Genomic DNA, 15,578 nt, shown 5'->3' on the forward strand with positions numbered 1-15,578 from the left:
CAGAAGCAAGTTGGGAAAGGTACAGTAATTTTTGTTTAAATGAGGATCTCTTACCAATGAATAAAAACATCAAATAAGCTTGATCCTCTGTATTAGTGAAAATATTTTTAGGCAGCAAGTAACAGAAAACTTGACTAAATTGAACAAAACAGAATCCTATTTATTTATTTATGTATTTAATGACAAGTTTAGAGGAATGTGGCTCCTGGCTTTGGTTCACCTGCTCAGTAATGACACAGTGTTTTTTTGTGTCAATTTGATGAAAAGTAAAAGGACAGGTGGAGAGGGGAAAGAAATGTACAGGTTGCTGATGTAGGTTTTTATGGTAAAGGCAAACGCTGTTTGCTGGGTCAGCCTCTGCCTTTAATGATCTTTTCAGGAGCTGTTTCTATGTTTATATGTCTTAGGTAACCGTTACTCAGTACTTTGACTCATGCAATAATGTAATACTGCTCTTCCTTTCTTTGTGTGTTGAAAGTATGTATGCCTGCATATTTCTAACCTGTTCAGACTTTTTTCCTCTTTTTTCTTTTACAGTGACATAAAGTGAAATCATATTAGAACTTCCATATTATAACCTTTTGTTAATGAGTGAGTATAGATATACTAGCTTTTCTTTCTTTCTTTTTTTTTCCTGGTAGGTGGCATGTTTAACCCACGTAGCTGCTAATTATCTTATTGCCCAAAAGGAAGCAGAACGTTGGGGCACAGCTCATGGCAGTATTGTACCTTACCAGGTAAGAGGAAAATTATATAGTATTGGGCTACTATTTTCTGCAGGTTTTTATTTTTTTTTAATGGAATGAGTTTGTAAAATGATTTCCTTAATAAAAACCTTTCAGGGTGTTCTGTCATATATCTTTGTCTGACTATAACAAAGTTCTGTTGTTCACTTTAAATGTTGTGTTTTGCACATTTCTTCACCAGAAGATTAGTAACAGGACACGCAAATGGATGAAAGAAACTTGCTGAAAGTGAGTAACTATTGGACTCAGGATAGTTTGCCTTTTTTTCTTTTTTCACTGAAAAGAGTCACTGATTGTAGCCATTTCAGAAAGCATAGTTTGTTTACCATGTCAGTTACAAACCAAATGTTACCTATCTCAGCTGACAATAATATTCTCACAGGGTTGGAGTAAAATGAAAATTTGCCTGTGACAGATCTTCAATTTTGAGCAAAGCAGATGGTTCAGGAACTGCTGTTCTTTATTAAGCATCTAAACTTGTCCTTAGAAATTCTTGACTTTGGCTAGTGTGAATGAATATGTGAAGGAACTGCAATCTTTCAAAAATAAAAACAAACACAAAAACTCTTAACTCTTCTTTCAAACCCGTAACTTTTGCTTAGCCCAGTTGTATCATATCAGATTGTGTTTACTCATGTATTGGTCATATCTTTTGTATTATGTTGTAAGTGTTAGGGTATAGGTATCTTTTTCATCATTGTGTCCCTTCTCACATGCAGCAGAAGAAGCACATGCTAGATACTATAAAATTTCTGTTGAATAATGAAGTGAATTTTACTGTAGTCATTTTAGTGCTAGTGCTTTTTTTTAAACATTTTTTTATTGTTGTTCAAGTACAGTTTTCTGCCTTTTCCCCCCACCCCTCCCAACCACCCCAGCTCTTCCCACCTCCCTCCCCTGTTTCCGCCTCCCCCCCCCCCCCCGTTATTGTCCATGTGTCCTTTAGAATTGTTCCTGCAAACCATTAGTGCTAGTGCTCTTATCAGAACACATAAAAGTCATTATTTTCCATTGGCCAGGAAATCCATCAACATTGCTAATCACCCTTTCAGTTTTAAGAACATTATTTCCTTGGATAAAATTAGTTTCATTTTAATTTTTTAATACAGTTTTGAGGAAAGTGGTGACCCAATGTGATTCTAAAATTCTTCTCTATTTCTATTTATGGTCTCTTTTGAAGCATTGCTACATCTGAATGCTACATCTGAAGCATTAGTATGATTTTTCTGTAGAACTATGATTTCTCTTTTTAACACATTTAGTTAATCTTTTGACATAATTACAGTTATGGAGACATTTTCTTTAGTTCCTTCCCTCTTTTCTCTCACAGTGGTTTTCTGATCACCATAGTAACATTTTGCTTCCCACCTTCTTAGCTCTTTGTGTTTGCCTCTGCACTTCTAGCTAAACCTACCTCACATCACAAAAGTTCTACTTTTAGACTAGTTAGAGATCATGAAATTCAGCCTTCTCATTTTCAGATAAGAAATCTGATATTTAGATTGATTAGATGGACTCTGACTCTGATCTCCTGCCTTCTGTGGAATGTTCTTTTAGATGTAGGTACCTTTGACAGTAGAGTTGTGATTACAATTTCCTCATTCTACTCCACCCCACTCCCGCACCACTAAACCTGCTCCTAGCTAAGGGGATGTCATCAACTAATTTATGTTCATCATTGATAATGGAAATATCTCTTGATGACATTTTAACAGAAGACAATATTGGAACCCATGGGAATTCATCTCAAATTTCATCTCAAATAATGGAAGTCTAGGCTTAGTTTTTGATGTGTATGGTGAAAGCATTTATGAGTTGGAAGCCTTTTGGCGTAATTCCAAATCATATTGCATTGGGAGGTGTTCATGTGTATATTCAAGAACAAGATTTATAGTTTATTTTTTGCTATTTTAAGAAATAGGGTGTATTTTTTATAAGTGTTGTATAGACCTCGGTTATCCATTCTAAGTTGTTTGCACCAGACCTCTGTCATCTTAAGTGTGCTCTCACTTATTTTATTGTGACGTGATGTGAAAAGAAATGTACAGTCTTTGGTTTTTTTAATTGTAGTTAAAAGATATCAGAGTCTCAAACTGACAGTAACCAGAGGGGAGGTGGGAGGGGACAATGGGGGAAAAGAGGGAAGGGTTTTCTAGAGCATCTATAAAGAACACATGGACAAAACCAAACAGAGGTGGGATTGAGGGTGGGAGGTGGGGAGGGATGGGGTGAGAGGGAGTGGTGGGGGGAAAATGGAGATAATTGTACTTGAACACCAATAAAGAAATTAAAAAAAAATCATAGTCTGTGTGTGTGTGTTTGTGTGTTTCTCTTCTTTGAAGACATAAATGTATGTCTTCTGCTTGAATTTTCCCATGACATAAAATGGATAATATGCTTGTTTGATCTAGCTGACTGCAGCTTTATTATTGGTAAGAAATAAGAGGAGATCTGCTAGGGTGTTTCCTCAGGAGCCCAGAATTAATTTGTTTTCTCTTGTTAGAATATTGGTTCATCACTGTGATTAAGGAACAAATGCAAATTTAGCTTGAATGAAATGAACATACCAAGATGGACCCTAAATATGCTTATAGACTCTGGTCTGTTTTCAATTTTTAAAAGATTTGGGAAATGTTTTTTTTATGGGTGAATAATAAGATCATTATAATTCAATTTTATATAATAATTAGATCTTTTTATCTAATTTGAGTTGTGTGAGTTTTGGTACTAAAGTCTGTAATTGAAGACCCTGGTGGTCTCAGGAACTAGTTAAGATGCCCAGCTCACTCTCCTCAATTGTTGTTGAACCCTATATGAAAGATCATAGACCTTAGATGCATGGAATATGAGTTTCTGAAAAATAGCTATTCTTGACTGTCTTCATATATCATTTACATGTAATTCTTTTATTCTACTTTTATGAGTTTTTCCCATTGTAGAAGCTTTTAAAACTTTATTTATTTTTAGTATTTTTAATTGAATTTATTGTGGTTACGTTGGTTAATAAAATTACATAGGTTTAAGGGGTACAATTATATAATACATTATCTGTAGATTGTATTGTGTGTTCCTTACCACAAGTCAAGTCTCCTTCCATCACCATTTATTCCCCCTTGTACCGTCTTCTGCCTCCCTCACTGCTTTCCCTCTGGTAATCACCATATTGTTGTCTGTGTCTATGAGTTTTGTTTTGCTTTTGCTTAATGTCTTCACCTTTTTCACCCAACCCCTCAACCCCTACCCCTCTGATAGCTATCTATGTGTCTATTTCTATTTTGTTAGTTTATTTTATTTATTAGTTTTCATATATGAGTAAAAATCATATTGAACTTATCTTTCTCTGGCTTACTTCATGTGACATAATGCTCTCCAGGTCCATCATGCTGTTGGAAAGGTGGAAAGGATAAGATTTCCTTTTTTTTTTTTTTTTGAGGCTGAGTAGTATTCCACTGTGTAAATGTAGCACAGCTTTTTAATCTGTTTATCCACTGATGGACACTTGGGCAATTTCCAAATCTTGGCTATTGTAAATAATGCTGCAGTGAACATAGGGTTGCATGCATTCTTTCAAATTAGTGTTTCAGGTTTCTTCAGATACATTTCCAGAAGTTGAATCACTGGGTCATAAGGCAGTTCCATTTTTAGTGTAATTTTTAAAAATTCTCACCCGAGGGCATTTTTTCATTTCTGAGAGAGAGAGAGAGAGAAAGAGAGAGACAGAATATTGCATCCCACATACATCCTGACTGGGGATTAAACCTGGAACCTAGGCAGGGGCCCTGAGTAGGATTCAAATCTGCAACCTTTCAGTGCACGGGATGATGCTCCAACCAACTGAGCCACATCAGTAAATGAATGGGTCAAAAACTATGGTACATTTTTAATTTTTGAGGTAACTCCACACTGCTTTCCACAGTGGCTATACCAATCTGCATTCCTTGAGACAATGCATGATGGTTCCCTTTTGATTTATTGATGATAGCCATTCTGATAGGTGATATCTCATTGTGGTTTTAATTTGCATTTCTCTGATGAACAGTAATGTTGAACATCTTTTTATATGCCTGTTGGCCATCTGTATGTCCTCTTTGGAGAGGTACTTATTCAGATCCTTTGCCCATTTTTAAATTAAATTGTTTTTTTATGTGTGTTGAGTTTTATAAGTTCTTTTAAAACTCTGAATATTTACCCATTATCAAATGTATCATTGGCAAATATGTTCTTCTATTCAATGGATTGTCTTTTCAATTTGTTGGTGGTTTCCTTTGCTGTGCAAAACCTTTTTAGTTTGATGTAGTCCCATTTGTTTATTATTTATTTATTTATTTATTTATTTATTTTTGTTTCCTTGCTCAAGGAGATATATCAGAAAAAATATAGGTATGAGAAATGTCTGAGGTTTTACTGTGACTATCTAGGATTTTTATGGTTTCAGCTCTGACATTTAAGTCTTTACTCCATTTTGAGTTTAGTCTCATGAATGGTGTAAGAAAGTGATCTTGTTTCAATTTTTTGCATGCTGAGTTCCCCAACACCTTTTAGTGAATAGACTGTCTGTACCCCATGGTATGTTATAGCTTCCTTTGTCAAATATTAATTGACCCTATGGATGTGGGTTTATTTGGGGGTTCTTTATTCTGTTCCATTAATCTATATGTCTGTATTTTATGCCAATACCATGCTGTTTTGATTAATATGGTTTTGTAGTATAGTTTGCTATTAGATAGCATGATTCCTTTAACTTTGTTTTTCTTTCTCAAGATTGCTGTTGGTGCTTGGGGTTCATATAACATTTTGGAATATTTGCTCTAGTTCTGTGAATACACATTTAGTATTTTGATTGTAATTGTGTTGAATCTATACATTGTTTTTGGTAGTATGAACATTTTAATGATACTAATTTTTTCTATTCATGAACCTGGTATATGCTTCCACGTTTTTGTCTTTTTCTTCAGTTTCTTCCTTTAGTGTTTTGTAATGTACAGATCTTTTACCTCCTAAGGGAAACTCTTAGTTTTTCCTATTGAGTATGTTGTTAGCTGTGGGTTTGTTATGTATGGACTTTGTTATGTTGAGGTATGTTCCCTGTATTCCCACTTTGCTGAAAGGTTTTTTCCATAAGTGGGTGCTTGATTTTTTTCAAATGCTTTTTGCATCTATTGATATGATCATATGATTTTTATTTTTCACTTTGTTTATGTGGTATATCACATTAATTGATTTGCAGACATTGTACCAATGTTGCATCCCAGGAATAAATCCCACTTGATCATGACCTATGTTTTTTTTAATGTATTGCTGAATTTTGTTTGCTAATTTAATGTATTGCTGAATTTGGTTTGCTCCTGGGGATTTTTGCATATATATTCATCAGGCGTTTTGGCCTCTAATTTTCTTTTTTTTGTAGTGTCTTTATCTGATTTTGGATTTAGGATAATGCTGGCCTTATAAAATAGGCTTGGGATTCTTTCCTTTTCTTGAATTTTTTGGAATAGTTTCAGAAGAATGGGTGTTAGTTCTTCTTTGACTCTTTGGTAAAATTCACCTGTAAAGCCTTCTGGTCCAGAACTTTTGTTTGTTGGCATTTTTTTATTACTGCTTTGGTTTCATTAGTTTTACTCTCTTCAGATTTTGTTTCTTCTTAATCCAGTCTTGGCAAATTGTATTTGTTTCAGGAATTTATCCACCTCTTTCAAATCTTCTAATTTGCTGGCATATAGTTATTTTTTAGCAGTGAGACAGCACCAGAATGTTACTGGATCTCAGATCAGCAACCTTGGTACTTGCTTTTGGCAAGGAAAGAATTAAGAGCCATAGAACTGAAGTTATAAGAGAAAGTTTATTTAGAAAGTCACAGAGGTAGAAAAGGTGAGCCAGCTAGGATGTGTAGGCTCAGGTGATGAGTTACAGAGGCAAAAGTTGGGCACTTGGAGCTTAGGAAAAAGAAAGGCAGAGAGAATGCACCTGGGAGAAGGAGAGGGGGAAAGGTGTGGGTGTGATTCAGAGAGAGAGTGTGCCTGGGGAAAGGAGGTGGTGGGAAAGATGGGCCTGCTCAAAGAGAGAAAGTATGTGCACAGTGTCCTCCGTCCTAAGGGACTGATTTATCTATCCCCTCTCTAACAGCGGGGATCTTAAGGGATTTCCTAGGGGAGGATCTCAGTATAATATTCATCAGGTTTTTCAAGTGTATCCTTTCAGGGTTGTGGTCTTTACTGATTGGTTGGTGCTGGGGGAGGGGTTCATTAGTCATTGCATCTGACTCTGATGTTAGCCATTGCACTATTTTGTCTGGTTTTGCTGCTTTTTTGGGTCTGGAGCTGAAACACAGTTGACTAAATGTCATCTCTAGTTTGACTAAAAACTCTATCTCTGTGGTCAACAGACCCTAGGCTTTGTTGTTAAGTTTATATGATGTAGGCCAGAACCTCATTGTCCTGAAGATTTAATGCTTGGAGTAGTCATGCAAGGTCTTGCATAGAAATACGATGATGCTATTCTCTGGCCTCCTTGTTCCTCCTCTGAGGGATTCTACTGCATGACTAGCAACATGCTAGGGGAAGAAAGGTCAGGGTAGGGTTTAAAACACAGGACCAATGATGTGAAACTTCAGGGGGTCTAAACCACATGATCAGTTATATGCTAGGAAAGGTCACCCTGTGGATGAGGTCCCACCCTACAATTGTTCATTCCTTTCTGGTCTGGTGACCATTTGTACTTGGCTTATCATTCCTTTCTGCTAGTATCTTTCTAACTGCCTACTGCAGTTTGTGTTAATAAGATCATTTCTCTCTGAGTCTATACTACCTTAGTGATCTCACAGAACTTCATGTGTTCCTTCTGCTATAATGTAGCTCCCATGATCAGTATAAACTGTCCAAGAGACCAATCCAGAGAATGACACTATAACTGCAATTATCTCTTTCCCTAAAAAGACTACTACAACTGATGCCATCATTCCTTACACATTTGTCTCAATCACTATGAGGACTCCGAGTCTTCCAGGTCATCTATTATCCTATGGACAATTATTCCCAATGGCTCTATTCATTTCTTCCTTTGACCCAATCATTTCTTCTCTCATCAATCTTGGTGGCTCTGACGTTTATTTAGAGAACCCAAGCAACAGCCTTGACTCCTATTAACCTTCCATCACTTTTAATGATCTTTTCCTTTTTCACTTGGATCCTACTTAGGTATTTCTCAAACTTTAACATGCCCATGAATCATTTAGAGATCTCGTTAAGATGTACCTTCTGATTCCACATGATGTTGATGCTGCACTATAAATAATAAGGTTCTAGACTTCATTTTTATCAATGACAGTATCATCTTTTTTGTGTTCAATGGGCAGATACCCATATTGATTAGATAACACTCTATGGATCCATGCCTGCACTCAAGGAATGAATATGGGTAGAAGAAAACATAACTACAGCCTAACTTTGAATTTATGGCTGCCTCTCTCAAATTTTTCTCTTTCAGCTTTACTCAGAAATCCTGCCATACATACCTACATATTACCTCTGAGATAACTATTTCACACCTTCTATCTCTTCAAATCTTTCCCCTTTCACCTCATCTTTAGCCAAAGACTTGGCTTCTTATTTCACTCAAAATTGATGGAATCAGAAGAGAACTACTGTATCTTTTCTTTACCATACCTTTCAAACTCCTACATGTGCATCCATATGTAGTTCATTTCATTCCATTCTGTCAGAACCAATGACTTGTTCCTTTCTGCATTTTTCCTATTCAGTGATATTGCTCTTGCACTTTATTTTGTCTCTCACTTAGATTATCTATCAGTGGAAAACATGTGATTATATCTTTTACCTTAAAAAAACCCCAGAAACTTACCTTGGATTCCCAGGGCATGTCTTTTTCTATCTTTTATCCCTTTACTCCATGTTCAAATAGTACAAAACTCCTCAAGAGAGTTTTGGGTAGTGTCTTCTGGAAAGAAGAGTCTACCATTTATACTACAGTACCATTTATGCCTTATAGGCAAAGAGATTTTACAGCACTCTGAGACCTTAGGAGTTTGGGTGCTGGGAATAGCTAGAGGGAAGTTGGCTTTCTGAGCAGTTCATTAATAAGAATACTCTTTTTGTGCATTTTCTTTTTCTTTTTTAAAATATTTTATTTATTTATTTTTAGAGAGAAGGGAAACGAGGGGGAAAGAGAGGGAGAAGGACATTGATTGGTTGCCTCTTGCATGCCCCCAGCCAGGGACCTGGCCTGCAACCAAGGCACGTGCCCTGATGGAATCGAACTGGCAATCTTTTGGTTCACAGGCTGGCATTCAATCCACTGAGCCATACAGCCAGAGCTGTACTTTTTCTTGAGCCTTTCAAATGGAGGGCCTTCAAATGGAATTATCCTAATGGCCTGATAATTCACATAGTGATTCTTTCAAATTTTATTTTTCCTGGAGTAGCTTCTAGTTCAAGAAATTGAAGAAAATTATTCAGATGATTAAATAAAATCATGTCTCCCTTTCTTCATTTGGCCTCTTTCAACCAGAGTGGAGCAGGAAGCTGTGCTATGTTATTTCTGGTAGGGACTTTTTTCTGTATATTTAATTTGGCACAAGCAGAGACTCAGACAGGTGGTAAATTCCAAGTTTGAAGAGATGCAGCACATTGCTATCATTCCTTAGAAAACGTCAAAATGCTGTTAAATCATAGCATATTAAGTAATCTTGGGAACTTTTAAAAAACCTATGTTAAGTAACTTTCAGTAAGTCAAGATGTAAATGATATACATGTCCGTTTTTCTTTTTTTGGTGACTTTTTTTTTTTTTTAACTATAGTCACACTAAAGCATTCACTAAAGTGTTTTTTTCCACCATAACCTGAATTCTAAATCTAACCTTAAATCTAACTCAAAACCTAACCCTAACCTTAAACATAAATCTTACCTTAGCTTTTAACAGACTTTTATGTTAATCCTAAACTTAAACACAAACCCTAAATTCAATGCTAACTCTAACCGTAACACAAACCTTAACACCAACTCTACTCAAAACCTAACCCTAACCCTAACCTTAAATTAACATTAACCTAGCCCTTAACCAAATGCTAAACATAAACCTAATTCTAATTTTAAAACAAACCCTAAACTTTCTAACACTAACACTAACCCTGAACTTAACCATAAACTCAACTCTAACCCTAACTCTAAATCATTCTTAAACCTACCTCTTTACCTAAACTTAACACTAATTTAAACCCAAACAATAAACTCAAGTCTAACTTTCACCCTAACGCTAACCCACCTAACCCTAATTATAAACTCAACCCTAATCATAACTCTAACCCTAATTCTAACTCAAATTATAACTATTACACAAAACCTAACTCAAAATTCAAACCCAGAACTAACCCTAAACCTAGACCTAACCCCAATTTAAAACTACATCCTAACCTCAAAGGTAACTCAAATCCTAATGCTAACCCTAATCATCAACTTAATGCTAACCTCAACCTAAACCCTAAGTCTCATCCTAACCCTCACCTCACTTTAACTCAAAATATAACCCTAACCCTAAACTGAACTCTAACCCTCTCCCTTACCCTAACTCTTCTTCAACCTTAGCTCTAATAAACCCATACTTAAGTTTGAAAGTACAGTTTAAAGATGCATATGATGATGTTGTATATTTAACTTGATTCATTGGTTAGCAACAGTAATAATATCTTGCTGGCTTCCATTGAACATGTATATGCAACTGACATAAAATATACATATATATGTATATGTATACATATACACACATTTTTTATCATTTTATTTTGATGAAAGGGACACCTGGAGTGATTGAGCAACTTTTTTATGACCACAGCTAGAAAGTCAGAGAACCTGAATGGGAATGATGGTTTTAAAATTTCAAAACATGTTTCCTTTCTCTGTATTTCCAAACTGGTCATTCTTTTTGTTCTTGATACATTGTGGATACCTGTCTTTTAATTTCTTAGGTAGATGGTGGAATTCTTCTAATCTGTTTCCATCATTTCTTTGACAAATGACCTATTTTTTGTTATGGTTCTAGATGGCACCAAACCTAACAAGTGACCTTATTATAGAAGAATATTTGAATTTTGACCTACAGGGCAATTATAGGTTTCCCTCTACCATGTTTTCAATTCATACTTTTGCAGGGCTGTTGATAAAATAAGTAAACAACAATTTCTTGAACCCCCAATGCAGTTTTAGTTCCTGAAAGCTTCCAGTTGAGGAAGAAGTGGGCCCTTGATTTCTAGAAACTCAGAGACAATATAGCAGGCACAGCTGAAATGGTTTGAGCCTTGGGGTCAGACAGACATGGGATCATAACATTACCACTTATTGGCTGTGAAATCTTGGACAAGTCTTTTACTATTCTTAAGGTTAGCTGCTCCCTATCCAATAAGGTAATAATGATAGACATTTTTATGTTTAATGAAGGAATTAAATGAGATAGTGTGTGCTAAGTGTTTTGCATAATACCTGAGTCTAGTGAATAAGAGGTGGCTCCTATTATTATTTCTGTAGTTAAACTAATAATTATAACTTTGTACAATAGTTACAGGAAAATATGAAATAGGCTTTATGACTATGAATATCATCATGGCAGCTTAGGGGAGGAGTAAATAAAGATATTACATGCTATGGTACATTTCTGTTTTAAAAATCTGTTCTCAGATCTTTTTCAGAAATTGTAGTATTGAGCCATTGCCCAAATATAGTATTACTTAAAGGAATACAGTTTGAGGAGAATCAATCAGGGGTGTCCAACCCACAGCCCACGGGCCACAAGTGGCCAAGGATGGTTCTGAATGTGGCCCAACGCAAAATCTTAAATTTACTTAAAAACTTTTTTTTTTTTTTTTTGCTCATCAGTTTTCATTAGTGTTTGTGTATTTAATGTGTGGCCCAAGACAACTTTTCTTCTTCCAGTGTGGTCCAGATACGCCAAAAGGTTGGACACCCTTGGTCCAGTTTACTGAAGTGTTAACTGAGATTTAATATAAATTCACACTTAATAAAATTAAACATGACAAAAATGTTTTTCAGAAGTGACTTCTGAGAAGTAAATAAGATGGGAACCTATATCTAGGACAGACACATACCCACCCTTTTGATAGACAAAAATTATGGAGATTTCTTTGTCAGTTTTAAAAAGTGAGAGAAATACAGAACTTTAAAACATCTGTTCTTATATTCTTAAGATTGAAATGAACTTTGATAATGTTAATCCAGTAAAAAAAAATACCTGGATATTTATTGGGAACAAAAGTGTGGGTGATAGCAAATACATTAGAGGTTCTTTGGGGGGGCATGTAAATTAAGGCCTAAAGTGTATGAATGTCCCCTGCTTCTTCTGTTTTGATGAGATAGATTCTATGTATTTTTAAAATTAAATAAAAATAGTTGTTCAAGTACAGTTGTCTCTCTTTTCACCTCACCATGGCCCCCCTGCCCCACCCATCCCCACTTCCCACCTTGAACCTACCCTCTTTGGCTTTGTCCTTGTATCCTTTATACATGTTCCTCTGTGGACCTTAGCCTACTTTCCTCCATTATCCCTCTCCCCCTCCCCTCTGGTTACTGTCAGTTTGTCCTTTCAATGTCTCTGGTTATATTTTGCTTGTTTGTTTCTTTTGTTGATTAGGTTCCACTTATAGGTGAAATCATACGGTATTAGTCTTTCACCACCTGGCTTATTTCACTTAGCATAATGCTCTCCAGTTCCATCCATGCTGTTGTGAAGGGTAGGAGCTCCTTCTTTCTGCTGCATAGTATTCCATTGTGTAAATGTATCATAGTTTTTTTATCTACTCCTTTACTGGTGGGCACTTAAGGTGCTCCTAGCACTTGGCTATTGTAAATTGTGCTGCTATATCACAGAAATACAAAGGATTGTAAGAAATTACTATGAACAACTATATGCCAAGAAATTTGAAAACCTAGGTGAAATGGACAAATTTCTAGAAAAAATATAATCTCCCAAAACTGAATGAAGAAGAAGCAGAAAGCCTGAATAACCCATAACAGCCAGTGAAATCAAAGCAGTAATAAAAAAAAACTCCCAGCACTGGACCAGATGGTTTCATAGGAGAATTTTACAAAACATTTAAGGAAGAGCTAACCCCTATCCTTCTCAGACTATTTCAAAAAATCCAAGAAGAGGAAAGACTCCCAAACTCTTTTTATGAAGCCAGCATCATCCTAATTATGTATTTGTTTTAAAGCTTATATGTGCCTTGATCCTTGTAAATTTGGGATTCTTGTTAGAACAAAAAGCAAAACTATTTGAAGATATAGATTAGTTTGAAGCAATTATCTAGGACTTTGCATACTCCTAAGAATGTAGGTAATTTGGCAGTCAGAAAGACATAAAATTATGGCAGAAATGCTACCTATTGATGTAATAGTTGCCCCTCTCTGGGCTTCTCCTTAGGAAAGGTTCAGCTTTCTTTGATTTTAAATAAAATCCCTAAATTTAAAATAAATTAGGCAATATGATTTTTTAAAGGAGAACACATTGCACAAAGAATAAACATACTTATGACTTTTCAGAAAGTATTGTGATATTTAAAATATTAGAATTGCCTCCAATTGACAAATTGGCCATTTTATTGCATTTCACTAAGAGGTAAAATAGAAGGAGACATAGGAAAGGCAAGTTATCTTAAGGAAATAGAATCTTATCAGCTTCTTTTGCATTCTCAATTTTCTCACTATGTAGGCAGAATTCATGGAATGTTATGTTGCTTAGCCAAATTTGGCTAAAGTTTTCCACAAGAATCAAATGTCATTATGAATGTTCAATTAAATAATAATACTCTTAATAATGTTAATATTCATTAAAATCATTATAGTTAATATTGATGCTTATTGTGTGTTGGTTATTAAATATTTAAAATATATTAATTCAATCTTCACACCAATCCTGTGAAATAAGTATAGCTATTATTCTTACTTTCAGATGAAGAAACGGAGGCATGGAGAGGTCGGTTACTCGGCCAATGTCTCATTTAAGTGGTGTACCTGGTATTCCAGCTGAGGCAGGGGTTATACTACATAAGCAGATGATGCAATGCTACTTATTTAAACTGACATGTTTAGTTTCATTTTCTATCTTTAACCAACTTTTGAGGAACAATTATGTGACATTTTTTTCTTCATAATCTTCCCAGTAGGCTTTGCCAAGAGCAATTGAAGAAGTATAAGCAATTCTGTTGTTTACTCATTACAGCAATCCTTAATTAAAGCAAATTTCCTTCAGGAAATCAGATTGTACATCTTTTGAATAAATTGTTTGATTGCATATGCTAAAATTGTATTAGAATCATAATTAAGTTATAGTGAGTGAATCAGCTATTTCTTGCTCTATCTGTGTAATCAGAAAAATAGTGTCCTTGAGTAATGTAAGGAGCTTGGTATATATTAGCTATTGTGAGACTCATAGTTTCTGGTTTTCCGACTACATTTCTATGAAGTTGGTGGGCTGGGGCAAGAGTTGAGGTGTGAAGGAGTATTTGAGGCATGAGGAAGTGTATTTAGAGGAATGGGGTGGGGGACAGCATTGGAAGAAACCCAGTAGGCAGATCTCCAAGTTTTCTAACCCCATTTTAACTAGGACAGCTCTACTTTTTTTAAAACATGGGTTCCATCATGTAAAATGATAATTTGTCCTAGATAATTGACTTGAACTAAAGGATTCTGCTGGACAAGAAAGTGGGTATTGTGTATGTTTGTGTGTTTGGCAAAAGAGAGACTGATTTTGCTCAGTTTTGATGGTTCCTAGAACTGTGACCCAGAACCAAAGAGTTTAGCTGAGCTGGAGGCCTTGGCAGGAGGAGTTTGTGTGGGGCCTGACAGAGCCCCTCTGTGGAGGAGCACACACATTACTTTACAGCTAAGGGTTTGCCTGGTTACTCTGCATGGAGGTCAAGGCTCTTTGGCTCAGATTGGTCAATTAGGACTGGGTCTGGAAACAGTAGGATTTGGATGTGTTTACACATCCAGTTCTGTTCTTAGGGGTGCCCAGGGCAAATGTTGAAATTCTGAATAGGTGTGCTTAGTACTTAATACAATACCTGACTTGCCCCCTGTTCACATACAGGTTAACTGAGTGGGGGAAAGAAACAGTTCTGATATGGTACAAATTATTATTATAATATAATTCAATATTGGGCAAATAAAATAATAATGAAAGAAAATCTGTAAGATATGTTCTGAAGATAACTTGTATTGGTGACTTGAGCAAATCATGCCCACCTATAAATGTGGCTGTGAAGCATGTTCTTTTCCCTTTTAGCTTTGCTTCTGGAATTTAGGAAAAGGAATTCTGGTACAGGGAGTCTGTTCAGACAGTAGAGGGTAAGTGCTCAGGCTGAGTGGGGCTAATGAAATAGGAATATTTTAAAAAAATAATTTGATGTAATTTTAACCTTCAAATGATTGTCTCATGGCTTCCCTATCCTCTGCACCCACCAGGATATAAGGAGGTATGAAATGCTCTAGGTCCTCTCTACTTTAAGTGTTCCAGGGTGAAGGGGTTGCTAGCATTTCCTGGAAGCTTGTTAGAAATAACAGAGTCTAGTTTATTCTACTGAACCAGGATCTGCATTTTAACAAGATTCCTAGGATTCATTGTTATGTTAGATTTTGAGAAGCGCTGCTCTGAAGTACATGTGAAATCCTTTTGGTCATTGTATTATTATTCCACTAGATGTCACTCTTGTAACCTGGTAATGAAATGGCATTTTTCATTGCGGACTTGGAAGAATCTGTAAGATGATCACATTGTTAGGTGATTTCCTCGCTATCCTTAGAGCTACTGAT

The 15,578-nt window shown here is 35.8% G+C and overlaps 1 protein-coding gene across 15 annotated transcripts in view; it reads left to right on the forward strand.

Moving 5' to 3' along the window:
• The window catches only part of SUGCT (succinyl-CoA:glutarate-CoA transferase), a 1,028,943-nt gene that overhangs the window by 212,803 nt on the left and 800,562 nt on the right, over window positions 1-15,578 (forward strand). For 14 of the 15 annotated variants that reach the window (XR_006655097.3, XR_011651317.1, XM_053926097.2 and 11 more), the window contains exon 9: window positions 642-737. The exons of the other annotated variant lie outside the window; for it this stretch is intronic. Coding sequence is in view for 12 of the 14 variants with exons in the window: in XM_053926097.2 (XP_053782072.1) it covers window positions 642-737 (96 nt within the window). In the remaining 2 variants the exon portion in view is untranslated. The remainder of the gene's footprint in view (window positions 1-641; window positions 738-15,578) is intronic. 15 annotated transcript variants of the gene reach the window in all.

This window comes from Desmodus rotundus, chromosome 6 (genome assembly GCF_022682495.2).
Source record: "Desmodus rotundus isolate HL8 chromosome 6, HLdesRot8A.1, whole genome shotgun sequence".
Classification (NCBI taxonomy): Eukaryota; Metazoa; Chordata; class Mammalia; order Chiroptera; family Phyllostomidae; genus Desmodus; species Desmodus rotundus.